The sequence below is a fragment of the Prunus dulcis genome, chromosome 3 (genome assembly GCF_902201215.1).
Source record: "Prunus dulcis chromosome 3, ALMONDv2, whole genome shotgun sequence".
In the NCBI taxonomy this organism is placed as follows: Eukaryota; Viridiplantae; Streptophyta; class Magnoliopsida; order Rosales; family Rosaceae; genus Prunus; species Prunus dulcis.
In genome coordinates, this window is record NC_047652.1 from 19,628,874 (window position 1) to 19,648,667 (window position 19,794).

The 19,794-nt window shown below is 38.8% G+C and overlaps 5 protein-coding genes and 1 pseudogene across 5 annotated transcripts; 5 read left to right on the plus strand and 1 right to left on the minus strand.

The window, feature by feature from the left end:
• The window catches only part of LOC117622461, a 12,354-nt pseudogene extending 11,945 nt beyond the window's left edge, over nt 1-409 (plus strand).
• A 2,585-nt stretch (nt 410-2,994) lies between these two features.
• On the plus strand, nt 2,995-3,724 carry LOC117622763. The gene has a single exon (XM_034353536.1). The coding sequence runs from the start codon at nt 3,176-3,178 to the stop codon at nt 3,536-3,538; it is 363 nt and encodes a 120-aa protein (XP_034209427.1). The 5' UTR covers nt 2,995-3,175; the 3' UTR covers nt 3,539-3,724.
• A 1,761-nt stretch (nt 3,725-5,485) lies between these two features.
• On the plus strand, nt 5,486-7,030 carry LOC117621561 (fasciclin-like arabinogalactan protein 21). Its single transcript, XM_034352115.1, has one exon. It carries the CDS (start codon nt 5,905-5,907, stop codon nt 6,964-6,966), a length of 1,062 nt encoding a protein of 353 aa, XP_034208006.1. The 5' UTR covers nt 5,486-5,904; the 3' UTR covers nt 6,967-7,030.
• Nucleotides 7,031-8,093: 1,063 nt separating this feature from the next.
• LOC117621562 lies at nt 8,094-9,887 on the minus strand. The gene has a single exon (XM_034352116.1). It carries the CDS (start codon nt 9,699-9,701, stop codon nt 9,009-9,011), a length of 693 nt encoding a protein of 230 aa, XP_034208007.1. The 5' UTR covers nt 9,702-9,887; the 3' UTR covers nt 8,094-9,008.
• A 26-nt stretch (nt 9,888-9,913) lies between these two features.
• On the plus strand, nt 9,914-12,675 carry LOC117621560 (pentatricopeptide repeat-containing protein At3g12770). Its single transcript, XM_034352113.1, has one exon. It carries the CDS (start codon nt 9,930-9,932, stop codon nt 12,150-12,152), a length of 2,223 nt encoding a protein of 740 aa, XP_034208004.1. The 5' UTR covers nt 9,914-9,929; the 3' UTR covers nt 12,153-12,675.
• A 2,515-nt stretch (nt 12,676-15,190) lies between these two features.
• LOC117623570 (F-box/LRR-repeat protein At3g26922-like) lies at nt 15,191-18,301 on the plus strand. Its single transcript, XM_034354600.1, has 3 exons — nt 15,191-16,209; nt 17,441-17,614; nt 17,719-18,301. Exons 1-3 carry the CDS (start codon nt 15,289-15,291, stop codon nt 18,016-18,018), a joined length of 1,395 nt encoding a protein of 464 aa, XP_034210491.1. The 5' UTR covers nt 15,191-15,288; the 3' UTR covers nt 18,019-18,301.
• The last annotated feature ends 1,493 nt before the right edge of the window (nt 18,302-19,794 follow it).

Sequence of the window (19,794 nt, forward strand, 5' to 3'; positions counted from 1 at the left end):
AACTCATTATGAGAAGGTTCAGATGCTTCTCAGCGACAGATTTCTTGGTTTCTTTATGATACCAGATATTGGTTCATGGAACTACAATTTCATGGGGACGAAGCTTACGTCTGGTATGAAGTATGACATCAAGCTTTGGATACCCAAGGAGTATTATGACCAGGACCACCGGCCCACCCATTTCCTGCAGTTCAGCAACTTGGAGGAGGGTGACAGAGAAGTTGTTCGGGATGATAACTTCGCATAAATATTTTTTTTTCTGGAATGCAAGGCCAAAGGTGTACAAGGTTATGTTTTTCCAATCTCCATACTCATCATTCTTGTCATAATCACAGTCTGTAGAATAGAAAGTTTAGTATTTTACTGGATATCGTAAGTAGCCCATTTGAATATATTTGTTTTGTTCATATGTTTGTTGTCTTCCTTACGAGTTTATGTTTTCTAAACTTGTTTACATATGCTTCATCATTAGTTGCTATCGTGCATATATTTAAAGCATAAATAGCTGAATAATCAAACTGCCAATTGCTAACCTTTTGAGAATATCTTAATCCCCCAGAATTTGGATAAGATAGTATGCCATTTAGCCAGGACAAAGGTATCTTAGATATTTAGGACACAAATTTGCCGACAAATTTGTTGCATCCATGATGCCAGGAGGCAAATATGGGATTCGAATTTAAGGACATGAGAAGCATAGCTCAACTGAAAAACAGAGGCCACACAGGTCATGGGCACAACCTAAGCTCTGTCTTGACCTTAGGAAACTTAAAAGAGTTTTACAAGTCACATATATATATTATAAAGACATGAGTGATCCTAGGCCATCAATAAGGAACAGGATTATAGGCCACACAAACTCGCATTCAATTCCAATAAAACATTCATAATATATACCCTACAATTATATCATTCTTATCCTTGCGTAGTTTGCAGTTCAAGATATTACAAATTCACATGAAAAAGAATCCTCCTCATCAACTATGTGTTTGAGAGAGAGAGAGAGAGAGAGAGAACTACTGTAGCAGACACACGTGTCATTGGCCTTTCATGGGATATTTGAAGTGCAAAAGTCTGTGAGGCATCTCTTTAGGTTTTTGAGCTCTTTGGACTTTGGCCAGTTTGGTGGAGACAGTTCACGCCTCACACAGTTTGCTTTTACCCCCCCACGACGATGGTTCGTTTTGGTAAATCTAAAACTAGCCAGCAGCTCATTAGCTAAAAGCCACCTAAAACAACCGGCCATTGCTCAATAAAGTAAAAAGGGTCCTTGGATTAGTAAAGTCTTAATTATCACTTATCTGAGCATCTACAACCGTCCATAATGTATATTATTGTTCCTTAATTACAATGAGAGAGTTAATTGGGTTTGATTTGAACACCATGTAATGTCATTAATGGTTCCAATTTGAAACCATCTCACTCAATCCGCCTCGGGACTTTTTAATGTAACTTTTTTTAAAATATTTTATTCCTTTTCTTTGGGATGACATAATGCAATGCCATCCTTTTTAATTTGTCATCTTGCTCTTTAATTATAGGGGTTGACCGTTGACTAAAGTTCACCTAACCAAGTCACATGAGAGTTAGGTTAGGGTAAAGGAGGCATGAAAAAAAAGGCAGGCAAAAAGAAAAAAAACAAAACAAAAGATGGTTGTTGGTTCATAAGATCATGAGTTCATATCATGAAGTGTCAAGACTGAAGAGCCCAACTGGAAATGTTTTATATATATATATATATATATATATATATGGAAGAACTTGCAACCTGCTATTTTCCAGCTGTAACACCAGCTGTGCCCTGTTGATCCCAAACTAAAAGGGGGAATAAGGAAAAAAAAAGAAAAAAAAGAAAAAAAAACCCTCTAACCACTCTTAAATCACTTGCAAATTGTGAGCCCTCCATGGAGTTGGCCAGCAAGCAATGAAATCGAAATCAATAAAAACCGGAGAAAGCGACACCGTTTCATGACTGCAACCACTCTCTTCCCTGGCTTTATGAAACCGCCAATATGGACTAAAACGAAGAATCACTCGTGTTTACCATGCATAAGCAGTGAAAATGCACAATAGTATACGTAGAGCGCGTGATTAAAAACAAATGTCCAATACATGTGAAGAGCTAGTATATTTTAAATACGAACGATATCATAAGAATGTAAAATTGAACATAAAATCTTGGAAAATATGATTTTCGAGAAAAGCTGAAAAATTATAAATTCCTCCAAATTAATTTTGTAACACTCCTTCCTTCCGCATGACATATGATATGGTGGTATATCAGATGCTTAAGGCCCGTCTGGTAATATTTTTAGAGAATGTTTTAATAGAATGAAAACAAGAAAATGAAAACGCATTGAAAATGCATCTGGTAGATTAATTAGAAAACATCTTCAGAAAATAAAAACAATGAAAACTTGTCTGATAGTATAATGTGAAATAATAATATGTGAGTTATTTTTATAAAAACATTTTCCATGAGAATGAAAATAACTTTTTTTTTATGTTTTCTACAAGTATCCATGAACTTGTTTTCATTTTATGAAAATATTCTCAGTATTTTCTATTTTTAGGCCACAAAACCTTTATTTTTATTATCTAAAAATGAAAACAATCCCTTAAAACGTTATCAAACATGTCCTTAATAGTTTTGACAGAAAACCCTCCTTCCACATTGTTTTGGGAAGTTTCTTCCCAAAGCGAAAAGTCCTCCCCATGCCCATTTCTTTCCTTTTCCTTTATTTGTTTCCAGCCTTTTGTCCTCCAAAACAATCACTACACATCTCGAGCCCTGAAGTGCGCTGCACAGTGTATCCAGTTGTAGTTGCATGTCGTTTTGTACTTCCACAGATGTCTCTTTCTAACGCTTTAACCTGCCTGCCTGCCGCCTAGATTCTCTTCCGCGTATCAAAACTTTCCCGGATCCCAACTCCCTCTCTACTCCACCACACCACAATAAAAATTTTAACACACATGGGGTCCACTACCCACAACAACCTCCTCCCCTGATCAACTGAGCTTCAAACCACACGTCCATCCTTCCGCATCCATCTAAGCCATGCGTTCCTCTCTATATAAACCCCCCCAAACCCAACCTCACTCCAATCTCAATCTCCCCAAAACCCAACCAAAGAAAGAAACAATCTTTTAGCGATAGCCTCATATTCTAAACCCAATGGCTAGACTTGGTCTGATTTGCTTAGTTCTAGCTGGGTTCATGGTGCTTCAAGCCACCATGGCTGATAAATCCCGGGATTTGGAGCTGAATCCATTTGAGGAAGTGAAGTTCCAAGATGGAGTTTTTGTCAGAGAAGCAGAACACTCTGTTTCTGTTGCTGCAGAGCCATCATCTGAGAGTATGCAGGAAGCCCAAGGGGCTGAAGCTCCAACTAGCAGGCGTTTGGGACCAGGAAAGCATCACTCCTCTGATAAGTCTGTGGCTGGAGGAGGTGTCATTATTGGTGGCCTCGTCACTACCATTTTTGCAGCTGTTTTCTGCTACATCAGGGTTACTAGAAGAAGGGGTGGTGTTCATTAAGCTCCTTGCTGCGTTTACATATATATATGAGGATAAATGAGTGTAAAGGAGTGATTTTGATCAACACAGATACAAAATGATATCAGAATTAGATGATTTAGTGTAGTCAGAGATTTATCTTATTATTTTTTTGAATATTAGTGAGTGTGAATATTAGATTGAGATTGAGATTGAGATTTCTTTGAAGAATATGCTTTATTTATGTGCATTTCAGTGCTCTGGCTAATCGCTTTCGTCTTCCTTTATCTTTTTCTAATTTCTCAAGTCTAAGCTGAGATATGGCCTGGTTTATGATCTGCAACAACATGCCTTATTTTCTTTCCCGGGAAGCAGCAGAAAGTGGAGGCTTCTATTTACCTAGTAAGGGGAGAAGTATTTTCTATTTTAAATCATTTGGTTTGGTCTGCCAAAAAAATCTAAAGCTGATTATGTCAAGGGTTCCAAAAGAGAGATCAAAATTATAGTGTTTGCATCATGGACATACAAAATTTGAGCGCTCCAAGAAAGTAGGATTTGCCAAGCACATGATTTTTCATATAAAAATAAGAGGCAGGTCGGTGCCTCTGTCATGCTGCAACCACCCTGCAATATTGATTGTTATGTGCATGAAGTTTTCCACCTTGTGGAGGTTTTATCATAAATGAACGCGGAATCAGGTATATATATATATATATATATATATATATATATGAAGATTCACCTGATTTGTTTGGAAAAAGTTAAGAGTCAACTGGAAGAAGACAAATCTTCCAGGCTTTCACATGCGAAGCAACCACTAGACCAAAATCTTTCTTTTGGAACTACATTCCCCTGCGTTTTCATTTCAGTCACTCAACTCTGTTGTTTTTCTGTTTATAGTATTAAATTAAAATACAATTAAACAAAGAAGTTCAATTCAACGTCCACCAACCCAGCATTTGTAATTGGCTCCTCCAGGCATTCATGTCTCTGCCGGTGGATGCGACTCCTTTTCCTAAATGGGGCTTTTTAATTTATAAATACGACTTCTTCCCTCCTTCTTATGTTATTGTTATGTTATTATGTTATGTAAATAGAAGTTCTTATATTCTTGTCAATAATATTGCATGTGTGTAGAAGTTTTGTTGTTGTTGTGTTTTTTTATGAATTATTTTTGCATTTGTTTATCTGTGATTCGCCAGAAGAATAAGTATCTCCTACGAGAAAGAAGACAGAAGAAGTACATTTGGACGGTAAATTGGATACGGAAGTTGAACGTTCAGCAAAAGATTGAACAGGGAAAGGTTGGCCGTTTGGCATGGAACTATGACTATAGAGCCTCACAAGTCTCTTGGGGTTGACCAACTTTATCAAAATAACTCAGACATGCTCTCATCTGATTGGACTGCTAGCAAACAGATCAAGGTCTTCTACTCAAGTTGCAATTTGGTGAAGAAAAGGGGACACAATCTTTGATCGATGCAAATTTTTCTTATAAAGAAAAAATATCCCTATTTATTGTGGTTGTAGAGGGAGAGGCATCATGTGTCTTCAAAATGCTTGGAGGGTCGGTCGTTGTCACTACTTTGTTGACATCTACAGTTTAGCTTCTTCAATGAACCAAAAGTTACATGATTAAAAAAGAAAAAGAAAAAAAGAACCAACATTTGAATGCAGTGGCAGCTATGCAGAACACCAAATTGAAGTTTAGGTGAGAGAAAGCACAATGTCCATGTGTTAGGTTAGAGAAATTGTTATTAATGTCTTAAAATAGTGGGCTTTATCACTTGTTAACAATGAGGATGTTAGGAAACTCATTCTTGCCATTGAGGAGCCAAACATTGTTTAAAAGTGAATACATAGTTAACAAATCTTTCTATAAATTGTCATGAGAAAGAGCTAATCAATTAAGGATACAACAAATTATGGGTTACTATATATAGACTTCCCCAGCAATGTAGGTCAGTTGGCAAGGCACTGTGCCGGTCTCCTTGCACCCGAGTTTAAACCCCCTACCCGTACATTAGAATAATCCCAATCCCCACCCATCCCAAATAAGATGGGGAAGAAAAGAAAAGAAAACACTTGGGCTTTATCTAAGCCTTGATTGAGGACTTGAATTAAGCCCATCTGAAATTCTTATGCGTTGGGCCAAGCCTCTAGCCCTTGTACGAAAATAGACCCATTAGCTTTTTGGGGTGTCTTTGCCATCGACACTTGGTCAGTTACATTCAACTATAACTGCCCTCTGTTTTTCCCTCCAGATTAACAAACTCAACTCACAAATCACAAAGAATACCACTCTCTCTCTCTCTCTCTCTCTCTCTCTCTCTCTCTCTCTCTCTCTCTCTCTCTCTTTCTCTCTCTGTGTGAAGAAAGAAAGAAGCAGACTTGAATCCAACACACCAATGGCTTGTTGCACTCGTTGGCATGCAGCAGTCTACTTCACCATGGCTGTAATCTTGGCCTTCATAGCAATCTCCATGACACTGCGTTCAGAAGCCAACGATGAAACTTCACAAACCAAACCCATCAGCCATATCGTCTCACTCAACGCCTCAAGAACTCTGAGAAGAGCCGGCTTCAACATCATGGCCACTCTCCTCCAAGTCTCACCAGAACTCTTCTTTTCCTCTGCAAACGCAACCCTCTTTGCTGTCAAAGACTCTGCCATCTCCAACGCCACTCTCCCTCCCCGCCTCTTGAAAAACCTCCTCCAATACCACACCTCCCCTCTCCAGCTTTCAATGGAAGACCTTCTGAGCAAGCCTCAAGGTGCTTGCTTGCCTACCCGTTATCAGCAAAAGAGCATTGCAATCACCAAAGTTGATGAGAAAGAAAGATCGGTTGAGATCAATAATGTGTTGGTTTCACACCCAAATCTGTTTCTTGAAGGACCCATTTCAATTCATGGTGTTCTTGGCCCATTCTCTGCTTTGGATCCTCGAGATGTTTATCAGGGTTGGGATATTATTCAGTCACCTGCCTGTGACTCCAATTCAAATATGATTTCTGATGTTCCTCCTGATTTGAAGAACATGGTTGAATGGTCCCGGATCATCCGATTGCTGAACTCAAATGGGTTCGTTTCGTTTGCCATTGGGCTGCACTCTGTTCTTGATGGGATTCTTGGAGATCATAAGGGTTTGAAGTCTCTGACAATTTTTGTTCCACCAAGCTTGGAGCTTGAAGCATATCCTACTCCTTTGCTTGAGAAAATTGTGAGGTTTCATGTTCTGCCTCAGAAGTTTACAAACAGAGAGCTCGAATCATTGGCTCCGAGAACATTGCTCAGGACCCTGCTTCATGGTCAGCCTCTTGAAGTCACTGGGGCTGTGGATTTCATGAAAGGATTGGTCATTAGTGGAGTGAACATTGTGGCCCCTGATATGTTTTCTTCCAGCAAGTTCATTGTCCATGGGATTTCCCGAGCTTTGGAACTGGACGATCTGCCTAATACAGCAAGATAAGGTGGTTTCATTTCAACTGGTGCTGGGTAACAATCTCAATGCCTCTTCTCCCTCAGCCAATGGATATTGAAGTCATGCAAAATCGAAAGGCAAAGGCACATCACCTTGCAAATACTTTTAGTTCCTTCTGTTTTTGTTTTGGATACATTGGTGTACGTGGTTTTTGCAACACAAGATGATTTTTGTTTAGGATAGAAGGGCAAGTTTTTTTTGCTGCATCTGAACAAGGCATTGTCAAGCAACATCTGACAAGAAATGTACACTCTCAAATGATTCAATTTGTAGTTGAATGAATAAGTGACTGAATAAGAAGTTTAAGACTGTAAGTTGCAATGACATAAGACCCATATATAGTTTTCAGCTTATGTGTTAGATGAATGCTACTAGTAATTCATGAATGACAGGCACAGAACACAATCTGAAACCTGCTAAAAGTATGAGTTCTGCACATCATTCGGTCAAATTAACAAAAGCCAGAATTAAGGCTTTGGGCAAGTAGAGGTTGGAAGGGGAAAGAACTATTTATGTCAATCAATCAGTTGGCTACTACACAATCTCAGTATTCCACTATGCCTGAATTCTTTTCTCCTCAACAAGGTAATAAAAACCTCTAAACTAGAAAATGCCACACCTTGGACACAATCATTCGTCCTCTAAATTCCTTACTGATCATTCAAAACTTGATTTGAAAATCATCAGGCCATTACAGAACAGCAGGAGAAGATCCAGGGATTAGAGGGTGAAACAACAGGGAAGGAAACCAATTCAATAAGCATTTTATGAATCATCAACTTCAGACGTAACAAATTGCGAAACTCAGTCCAGGGCCAACTTCACAAATCCAATGCTCCAAGACTGATAACTTAAGAGCCTCTAACTAAGTCGACCAAAGAAAACCAGATATTGATATGAATGATACGCAGCCATTGGCATTGATCATTATCAAGCCACCAAACAAGATGTTATCATCAATGTTCTTCGGGCCAATTCACATTCAGCAACGCATGTCTGTTTTGAAAAGTCATTAACAGATTCAGTTCAGATAAGAAGAAAGCTTGGAGTTTGTGATTTCAATTCAACTAGACAAAGAAATTACTGGATAACTAATTGTGTTCAGTCAAAACAGAGATTTGAATCCTACATTTTGCATTAGAGTAACAAAAGATTAAATGAGTAAAAACAAGACACCTGCTTAGGTGCATGAATCAACTAAACAATACATTGCAAGAATGAGAGGAAAACAAAACATACCAGGAAACTTGAGAGTGAAACCATTCACTCAATCCCATACTCTTTACAACACTTCTAAAGTTAATCCAGTTCCATTCAAGTTCTTACCCATTCAAGTTAATTCAGATATACCAAACTGTGAAACTCTGTCCAGGTCCGAATTCTCAAATTCAACGCTTCAAGACTGATTACTTGAGCCTATAACTAAGTTGACAAAAGAAAACCGTGTGTTGATATGGACGATATGCAGCCTTCAGCATGGATCATTATCATCCCACCAAAGAAGATGTTATTATCAATGTTCTTGGGCCAATCCACATTCAGCTACACATGTCTGTTTTGAAATGTCCAAGCTAGTTGCAAGTAGGATATCCTAAACTTATATAATTCATTAACACATTCAGCTAAGAAGAAAGCTTGCGTTTATGATTTCAACTTGACAAAGATTGTGTTCAGTCTAAACAGAGGTTCGAACTTCGAATCCAAAATTTTCCATTGGACAACAACAAAAGATTAAATGTGTAAAATTAAGACAGACAGACCTGGCTCTTTTGTGCATGAATCAACTGTGAAATACAGTTCAAGGATGGGAGAAAAACAAAAAATACCATGACACTAGAGAGTGAAACCATTCACTAGATTCCATACTTAATCCAGATCCGTTCAAGTTCTTACCCATTTGCTTAATTCATTTTCATAAGTCTTTTAAATCCCAAATTCAGATTATAAGTAACACACTATCCAATCTATAAACCATCACCATAATCACACACAAACAATTTGGAACAAAAAAAGAGAAGAATTACCAAAAATCAAGGTAAATGCTGAACTTTCATAATAATCCTTGTCATTCTCAATCCAGTCAAAGTAACATTAAGCGCACCAAGAAAGCTTGAATTCGCAAACAAATCTACAATCTCCCTAACCTCCTCATCCCCACATTCGTCAACAACCACCACACAAACCCCACCAGCCCTCACAGTCCTCTCCATCTCCGACACAAACCGGTTCGGAAACATAGCCTTTGCGAAATGAGCACTAAAACCCAAATCAAACACATCGTCAAAGAAGGGCAAGTTGTGGGGATCGGCCCGGCTCACCAGAGGAGGCGAATCGAGGAGCTCAATTCCGGTGACGTCGGCGACGCCCAACTGGTTCAGGGCCATGACCTCGTGGCCGGCACCCGCGGAGACGCAGAGGACCTTGGAGTCGTTGTGCAGGAGACCCATTTGATAACATGCGCGAAAGAAGTTGGAGAAGGACTGGACTTTGTTCTGCCAGGTCTTGGTGGACCAGAGCCGCTTGTTCTTCTTGTGCAGAGGGAGGAGCTCGCGAGGCGAGGAGTCGCAGGAGGATTTGGGGAAGCGGAGATGGGGCTTTGGGGGCGAATCTGGTGCGACGCAGGTGTCTGGAGTTTTGAGCAGGAGGAGGATGAAGGTGATTGTGCCTATGGTTATGGAGACGTACGAGAGCCTCTTCAAAAACATCTGTATGTGCCTCTCCATAACAGAGACCAGAAAAAGCTTTGTATCAATGGAGTTGTCCACTAGAAAAAACTTGGGTGGTCTTCATTCTTGGACCTCGCTACACATGTCGAATTTTCAGCCGCTTGAATTTTCTCAAAAGCCCTCGACTTTTAATCTAATTACACAAATCTCTCCGCCATTAAATTAAAAACGCGGTTTTCTCCCCAGCGCCTTTGAGCTTTCAACAACTGCGTCCCTTCCACTGTGATGGCTGTGACTCTCGTTAGGAGAGCCTTTCTGCTTCCCCTTCCCGCCAAATTCCGAACGCCGGCTCCGAAAACGGCAACGTTTTCCGAATTTGAAATTCCGGTGTCTTTTTCATTCACTTTCCTCAGTCCCTATTGTTCGTCTGCTCTCCGTTTAGACCCATGCTACTATGGCGACCAACAACTCCACTACAGCTACGATTCTGACTCCTTCTTCGCGTCTCTGATTGATGGTTCGACCCAAAAGAGCCACTTGGGTCAAATCCACGCGCAGTTACTTGTATTGGGGCTGCAAGACAGTGGCTTTCTAATCACCAAATTGGTGAATGCAAGCTCGAATCTTGGGTATGTAACGTATGCCCGTCGAATGTTTGATGAATTTACTGACCCGGATGTGTTTTTGTGGAACGCAATCATTAGGTGTTATTCTAGGCACATTGTGTTTGCTGATGCTTTAGAAATGTATGCTAGGATGCAAGCAATGGGTGTCAGTCCAGATGGTTTTACTTTTCCTCTTGTGCTTAAAGCTTGCAGTGGCTCGCCGGACCTTGAAATGGGTCGCCGGGTTCATGGACAGGTACTCAGGCATGGGTTTGAATCAGACGCGTTTGTGCAGAATGGTCTTGTGGTACTGTATGCCAAATGTGGTCGAATAGAGCGTGCTAGGGCTGTGTTTGATTGTTTAAGCGAGAGGACGATTGTTTCGTGGACTTCGATCATTTCGGGGTATGCCCAGAATGGCCAGCCTTTAGAAGCTTTGAGGATCTTTGGCCTTATGAGAAAATTGAATGTGAAACTAGATTGGATCGTTCTAGTCAGTGTTCTCAAAGCTTATACTGATGTAGAGGACTTGGGACAGGGGACATCAGTTCATGGTTGCTTAATTAAGATGGGTCTTGAATTTGAACCGGACTTGCTCATTGCACTCACAGCCATGTATGCAAAAAGTGGACAGGTGATGGCTGCCAGATCATTTTTTTATCAGATGAAAACACCAAATTTAATATTGTGGAATGCTATGATTTCTGGGTATGCAAAGAATGGTTATGCTGAGGAAGCTGTAGAGCTATTCCGTGAGATGATCAGTAAAAGTATGAGGCCAGATTCAATCACCATGAGGTCTGCTATCTTAGCATGCGCCCAGGTGGGTTCTGTTGGCTTAGCAAGATGGATGGATGATTATATCAGTAAAACTGAGTACATAAATCATGTTTTTGTTAACACAGCCCTGATTGATATGTATGCAAAATGTGGAAGTGTAGATTATGCTCGGATGGTTTTTGATAGAACACCTAATAAAGATGTTGTTGTCTGGAGTGCGATGATTGTAGGCTATGGATTACATGGCCGAGGACGAGAAGCCATTGATCTTTACCATTCTATGCAGCAGGCTGGGGTGCGGCCAAATGATGTGACCTTCCTAGGGCTCCTCACTGCATGCAACCACTCAGGCCTTGTGGAAGAGGGATGGGACCTTTTCCACAGCATGAAACACTACGGGATTAAGCCTGGCAACCAACATTATTCCTGTGTGGTTGATCTTCTTGGACGTGCAGGCCACTTGGATCAAGCTTACGATTTTATCATGAAAATGCCAATTGAACCTGGCATAAGTGTATGGGGAGCACTTCTAAGTTCATGCAAGATTTATCGTCGTGTGACTTTAGGAGAATATGCTGCAGAACAGCTTTTCTCATTGGATCCATATAATACAGGACATTATGTTCAACTCTCAAATCTCTATGCTTCAGCCCGTTTATGGGACCGTGTCGCAAAGGTACGAGTACTGATGAGGGAGAAAGGACTGACTAAGGACCTTGGACATAGCTTGATTGAGATCAATGGGAAGCTTCAGGCATTCCATGTGGGAGACAAGTCTCATCCAAGATCTAAGGAAATCTATGAAGAGCTTGAGAGTCTGGAGAGGAGGTTGAAGGAGGCTGGATTTATCCCACATACAGAATCTGTTCTGCATGACTTGAACCAGGAAGAGACAGAGGAGACACTTTGTAATCACAGTGAGAGGCTGGCAATTGCTTATGGCCTCATTAGCTCTGCTCCTAGGACTACACTTCGGATAACCAAAAATCTTCGAGCATGTGTAAATTGTCATTCAGCAACCAAGCTAATATCTAAGCTTGTCAACAGGGAGATAGTTGTTAGGGATGCAAAGCGTTTCCATCATTTCAAGGATGGGCGTTGTTCCTGTGGAGATTATTGGTGAAAGAAAGGGAAGGCAAGCAGTAAATTTCTTTTTGTGTTCTGTTTCAGCTTCCCACAAGAACACAAGTTAGTTCTCAATCCATGTAAACCAGAATTCGATTCTTCGAAATTGGATGTCTGCCGCGGAATCATTTGGCCTTGTAGAACTAACACGAATGATCGCGTGAAGCAATTTGCATGGAAGCAATGCAAACTAGTGGGCACATGAGGCAATGCTCGAAATCTTGAGCTGCAAAGAAAATGTTAAAGGTTTTGAAGCAGAATCATATCGACCCAAACAGAAGCTGACTTTGGCCCACACTGGGGTAATGGTAAAATCGAAAGGAAGCATATTAAGCAGGACGGTTGTAGGGGTTGCTTAGCTGGGTGATGCTGTAAATTATCACTTCACTCGTGAGTTATTCATCCTTAAACCAGTTTGGAATAATTGGAAACAGAATGCACATATGTTTTCATCAGCTTGCTTGTTTTTTCACATGGCAAAAAATATTTAGTCTAAGCAATAATAAAAAATGTTGCTTCCATGTTCCATCTTTCATCTTTTGATCCCACTAGAATAGCTCTCCAAGTTTAAAGAGCTTTAAGTAGCCCTTAACTAACGATGATAATATCCACTGTCAACTTATTGATCTTTTGAAATTAAAGAAAAACCATCCGAAACCCAAATGTGAGAGGTGTGAACAATAGCTTAAGAAAAAAAAAGAGGAATCTTGAACACCTTTTCAATCAACGCACCAAAACAACATTGCCATCGACTGCCGACAAGGAATATCAACAATCACCCTACACAAAAGAAAAGTAAAGCTTTTCATTTAATCTCGGAGTCGAACGATGGAAGGGGCAATCAGTTGTTGAGGTCTGCTCAAGCACTTCCAGCCCCATAGGCAAGGGCAAGGCAAGGGCTGTCACCATTCATGTGAATAGTGGTAGCCTTTGCAATTTTGTTTTCACCCCTATGGTCAAGAGAGGGGCAATTACTATTCCCATAAGATATGAGGAGATGAATTTGTATAGAATTTTGGTGCGGGATATAAAGAATATGACTAGGTATTTATAATATAAAAAATTCTGAATTTTTTAGTTTTTAGTTTTTTTCAAATTTTTTGTTATTTAAATTGATTGCTGACGTCAACATTGCGCCACTTACCCAGACAGTAGTACGGGCTGAACTTGCCTGGGTTAGTGGGTCTCACGCCTTGCCCACTGGAGCCGTTCGTGGGCCAAGGCCCTGTCCTGCAGGGCAAAAGGCCTTGCGGTGGACTTGCTCTTGCAGGGTTTAGTCTAGACAGATGGAAGGGGTTGGAAGCCGGACTAATTGATTATTAACCTTGAAAAGAGTTAATTGTCTCCCCTCGATGTTGTGGCTTCAATAGTATCCCTGGGAACTCTTATCATAAAACCGTCTCATTCGAAATGAAATCTGGTAGCATGTTTCACTGATCGGTCTTGTTATTCTGTTCCAGACATGGTTTATTCATTTTCTAACTCTGTCCACCTCATTGATGCGCAACATTTAATTCACAGATGGGCAGCGTCTTTCGCTTAACCTCTGTGAATTCGGTGATTTTTCAAATTTCATTTTTTACTGCTTAATCTCTTTCTCTTTGGCATGACCACTGCTTTCTAAGAGGCATTATGTTATTGAACCTCTTCTATATTCTTTGCATATGCCCTCAGTTTCTGACATCAAAGGAGGGTTCTTTCCCCGAAAGTTTTATGCTCCACAATATCAACCTTCTAGAGCTACGAACAGGGTTTACCCAATATGATCTGGTTGGCATGGCTGCACTGCTTAAAATTTGTCCCAATCTCGAGATAATGAATCTTGAATAACTTTTCAAGGTTAAGGAAATGTGAGTACTTTTACACACAATTACAGCAATTCTAGATGTTTGTTTACCAATGTTTATCTTCTTTTCTGTGACCTGCTGCATTCTAAACTTTTGTCTTATAATCTCTAGGAGACTTTGTCAGAAGAGTTCTTAAATCAATCAGTCAGACTTCAGCATGCCAAGTCTTAAGCAAGTGACGATGACATTGTATACAGGAACAGAAGATGAAATTAGTTTTCTGAAAATCTTGATTAAGCAAGGATTTTCCCTAAGGAAAGTTGAATCTGTTCCTTTCCAAGTTGGTGAGAATTCACGTCCTCAAATGGTTCTATATAGAGAGGGGCTGCACAAAGTTGGAAGTGCTAGTCACCAAATCTTTCCTTCACAACACCAAATAGTATCGACTCTGAGCTTCAATTAGGGAATCAATTGGATTATTCAAAGGTTTCTTGTTTTTGGAAGGTGGAAGTCTGCCTGGAATCATTTGGCCATGTAGAATCTACATGGAAATTGATCGCATGAAGCAATTTACATGGAATCATTTGGTCAGGTGGTAAACTTCCAAATGTAAAAATGACAGGTTACTTGGCATCTGTAGATTCTGCAGGCTACCAACTTTTTTTGATTGAGAGTTTCTCTTTTCCTATTTTTGATTGTGGTTATTTGACCTCTGTTCAAGTCAGCATATTTGAATTTTTAAAAGCAAATCTTCTTTTTTCTTTCTTTATTGGCTTAATTACATCAATAAAGAATGTGGAAATTATGCCAAAAAGTTTGAGGAATATGTAGCAATGTGGTTGGGATTCTGCTTATGTGGATGGCTTCTCAAAGATAGGCACAATTTGGGTACGTACTAGATGGTTATCGTAAAAGTTTTATCGCCAGTATTTTTCTAGATGTTCATTGCAATATGTGTGATAATAAAAACTTTTAAGATGCCATCTAGAAAATATACAATTATAAAAGAATAGAAATTTAAGTTGATTGAAAAGAGCCACCTTACACGCGCAGAAGAGATAAATACGGAAAGGAAAAAAAATTTATGGTTAAATTTTAGATTATCATCGTTTAAGAAAAATATCAAAACACAAAATCATTTTGCTTAAAGAGATAAATTCGTAAAATAATAAGTTATTTAAATAAACAAAATTAAAAAATAAAACGAAAATAAGAGTTTAATGTGCCATAAAATTCTTTTAAAAAAAAAAAAAAAAAAACCTATTGTGTTGTAACTTGTAATGAATCAGAAATCAGTCCAAGAAAAAAACAGAAAAAAGAAGCAAGACATCTCTAGAATCGAAGAACATGGAAGAAGCAAGCAATCAAAACATAAATGATCTCCCAGAGGAGCTCCTCCTCCGCATCCTCACCTTCCTTCCCACATTAGATTCCATTCAAACCTCTCTCATATCCCAGAAATGGCGACCACTCTGGTCTCGTGTTCCCTCCTTAAACTTACCTTTCGAGCTCTTCCCTTCATACGAGCCACCCTTGGACACCCGCCAATTCTTCGCCGAATTCATCGATCGCGTTCTCATTCTTCGCTCCAATTCTCCCATCCACACTTTCCGCCTCTCCTTCATCTACCATGATCACTACGGCTCCCATGTCGATTCCTGGGTTCGCTCCGCCATAACCCACCTCCACGCCCGTGAGCTCCATCTCGACTTCTTCATCCACAAAGATTTTCATGACGAGGAAACCCTAAATCACAAATATGATTTCCCTTTCTCTGTTCTGAGAAATGGGTATGTTGAAAACTTATGCGTTACGCGATGTGATCTTACATTGCCGACCAAAATGTCCACTATGCGTTTTTGCTCGATTGGGTCCATGTATCTCGATCAGGTTTATTTGACGGACCAGATAATGAGTGATTTGATTTTGGGTTGCCCCAATTTGGAGGCTTTGGAGCTTCAAAACTGTTGGGGGCATCATCATTTGAAGATATGTAGCACAAGGCTTCAGAAGCTAGTACTTGGGTATTTTTATGATTCTGAACTCCAAGAGACGCTTGTGATTGATTGCCCAAACCTTTTTTCGATCAGTTTTGATTGCTGTGCCTTTGACAAGTTTGTACTTAAGAACGCGTTGTCCCTGGTTGAGTTTCATGTTGATATTGTGCACCTAATCGATGGGTCCTATTGTTATTGGAGCAAGGTTGTGAGGCTACTAGGACAAGCACCTAATGTTAAGCATCTTAATGTGCAAAATTGGTGGTTTAAGGTAATTTTCTTGACCTGTGTTCTGATCAATCATTGTTTACTGTATGATGATTTTGTTTAACTTTAAGTTTTTTCATTCTTTTTTGTATGTGGGAATTATGCCAGAAGTTTGAGGAATATGCAACAATGTGATTAGTGTTCTGATTATGTGATTTAGGATATGCAGAAGTCTGGTCCTTTATCAATCTTGTAGATATAGCTGTGTGTATTTTTGAATGATGCTGTAATTTGTAGTAGTTGAAATAGCTAACAATATGAGAGAATGTAGGCTTTTCAGCTTTTCATTGAAGTTGAAAGCTTTTCATTGAGTCTTGTAGTCGAAAGAAAGATGGGAAAAGGATAATTAGCTGTTGAGGTATGCTCATTTTGCTTAGACAGAGGAAATGATCAGTGCCTAGTTTATACAAATTGGTCATGGATTGGTCTCCCAAGAAAGAAGTGGTTGAGGGATTGAATAGTACAGAAAAATAGCATAGTTGCTTGTGGACTGTAATATGTTCGATCACTAACCATGGGGACAATTTAGTGCAAAAATGCATTTCCTGTGCCAATATTGTTTTTTGTTTTGTGTTTTTTTTATAGAGTAAGGCTAGTATTCAGTAAGGATTAAAACTGGATATTCTGCATTTTACGTTTCTGCAGCTTGCTTGTATTGCAATAAGTTGCTAAACTTTCATAATCGGTAGATTTCTCATTCAGACAGGTATAAATGCGATCTTGTAACTTAATGACATTTATAAAATTGTTTTGACAAAATCAGCTACCAAGAAAAGGTCATGTCTGTTTTTTCTTATCTGAAAAGACAAAAACAGGTTCTTCCTTGATGATCGCTCGTTCTAAGAAGCAGGATTAGTTGATGATTAACCATGTCATTGTGCTGACCTGTCTCGCCTTGATGTTGTGGCTTCAAGGGTATCCCTGGGAACTCTTATCATAGAAGAGTCTCACTGGAAATGAAATCTGGTAATATGTCTCAGTGACGAGCCATGTGTCTGTGCTAGACATGATTTCACTTCCTAACTCTGTCAAACTCAGTGATGTGCAACATTTTGTTCATAGATGGCCAATCTCTTTGGCTTAACCTATGTGAACTCGGAGATTTTCAAATTTGACTTTTTACTAGTCAACCTTATTTTTCTTTTTTCACTATGTATGAGAACTGGTTTCTAGAGGTATTATGTAATTGAACATCTTCTAATATTGATAGTTGTTTTCTGTGCATGTGCCCTCAGTTTCTGACCTCAAAGGATCCTTTCCCCAGAAGTTTTATGCTCCACAATCTCAACCTCCTAGAGTTGAGAACGGGATTTACGCAATATGATCTGGTTGGCATGGCTGCATTGCTTAAACTTTGTCCCAATCTCGAGACAATGATTCTACAATACCTTTTCAAGATAGGGGAAGATGTGAGTACTACATACATTCTCTTATGCTTCCGTATTACCTTATATTTATCATTCTCTTTCATATTCCATGCTGCATATTTAAAATTTGATATTCTAATTTCCAGGATAGGTTATCAGAAGAGTTACTAAATAAACCAGTTGACTTGAGCATGTCAAGTCTCAAGCAAGTTACAATGAAAGCATATACTGCAACAGAAGATGAACTTAATTTTTTGAAAATCTTGATTGGGCAAGGAGTTACCCTACAAAAGATTGTGCTTGCTCGCACCCAAGTTGGCGAGGAGGGACAAATTGGTGAGAGGTCGCTTCCTCTAGTGGTTCTATATAGAGAGGGTTCACAAGGTTGGAAGTGCTCATGGACCCTGTACCCCGCAACACCGCATAGTATAGACTCTGAGCTTTAGATGGGGAATCCATTGGCTCATTCCGAGGTTTCTTGTTTTTTGTTTTTCTGAAAATGGGTTTAAAATTAGATGATTGTTGCAGATATGTTTGGATTTGTTTTACGGATTATCTTCCGTCCTATTTCTTCATTAAAAACACTGCATGTTTGGTGGAGTAGAATGTTTCTTCTTGTGTTACAAAGGGGCGGAAAGGCCCAAAACTTCCATCCTTGTCTTGTTAGGAAATTAACTCCTAATACTTCTATTCATATAAAACAAAACAAAATTCAATGATCGATACTCATATTTTTTTCATTTTAAACGTAAGTGTTATTGTATAAGTAAATTTAGGTTTTGTCCATAAAAAAACTTACACTTTTGGAAAAAGCCAAATTTTTTTCAAAAAAGACAGAAAAACCTCTCAACTTTCAAATTAAAGACATGCAAATGTAAATGATTTTTTTGGAAATCAAAAAATAAATAAGGGCAATTTTGTCCATTTTGGCTTCTTTTAAAAATTTTCTCTCTTCTTTGGTTTTTTCCAAAGTCTCCCGTTTGTATATGGGCTTACGGACTGGGTTTTTATAGGTGGGCGGGCTAGGCTTTAGAGACCTTAGCCCAAACTTAGAACACCAAAAATGGGCCAGGCCGACCTAGCGGCTTGTGAACCGTTGGGCCCAATATTTTTGAGCAAGCCCAATAATTGGGACTACAAAAAGAGTGGATAGAGCTCCATTTAGAACACAGGTGAGATTCAAAATTTTATCCCCAATGGTTGGGCTCTAAACCAAGGAGCAACAACAACTTTTTAATACTTAATGGTATTAAAAGAATAAAGGAGAGAGAAAAAGGATTTTGTGGCTGCATGTGATTCGCTGATTTTTAGCGTTGGACCCACTTGGGCTTCATGAGCTTCAACCGGCACATTTTGTGGACTTGGTTTTAACCTCAGGTGAGCTGAAGCATTTAGGCCTCGTTTGTTTATAGGAAAAGAGACTTAGGAATGAAAAATCAATTATTTTTTTATATTTGGTAAGTCCAAGCATTGGAAATTATTGCTTAGTCCATAGAAAAGTAGGGGAGAAAGTGAAACCATCTTCTCCACTTAGGTTTTGTTTTCCCTCCCAATGAGAAAGTTTGGGAAAATAAGTCAATATTAAATAAACATTTTTCATGATTATTTTGTCCTCATTAACAATTTAGAATTATAATATATCATTAAATACATTCTTATTTTAATTTCATTTAATATGAGTATAATTGAAAATTTATAAATTTTTTATTTTTCATTCATACTCAAAACAAATATGGGAAAAGAAATAAAGTGATATCTCTCGGTTACTTTCCCAGTATTACCAAACATGGGAAATGAATCTTCAAATTCATTTTATGAACCAAACGGGCCTTTAGAGATCCATTTTTGCTCCATTGGAAATGGGTTTTTGGCATGAGTTGCTATACCTTGCAGCTCCATTCAAAGCCCTCACTGGGCTTGTCCTTATAAGATATGTTTTTGGGTGCTTATTTTTTCATTTCTTTTTTGTCCACTTACACTTCATTTTATTTTATAATACTTTTTATATGACATTTTCTATTAGGAGGGGCGATAATATACTAAATTTACATATATTGCACGGATACTAGGATTCGAAAGAATCATAATGACTTCCTATAATTTATGCTGCTTTGTTTTATGCATATTTTAAACTTTTAATTAATGCTAATTATTTTTTAATAGTATTTTTTATTATAAAAATGAACCAATTATGTTGAATTACAAAATAATTATAGTATTTA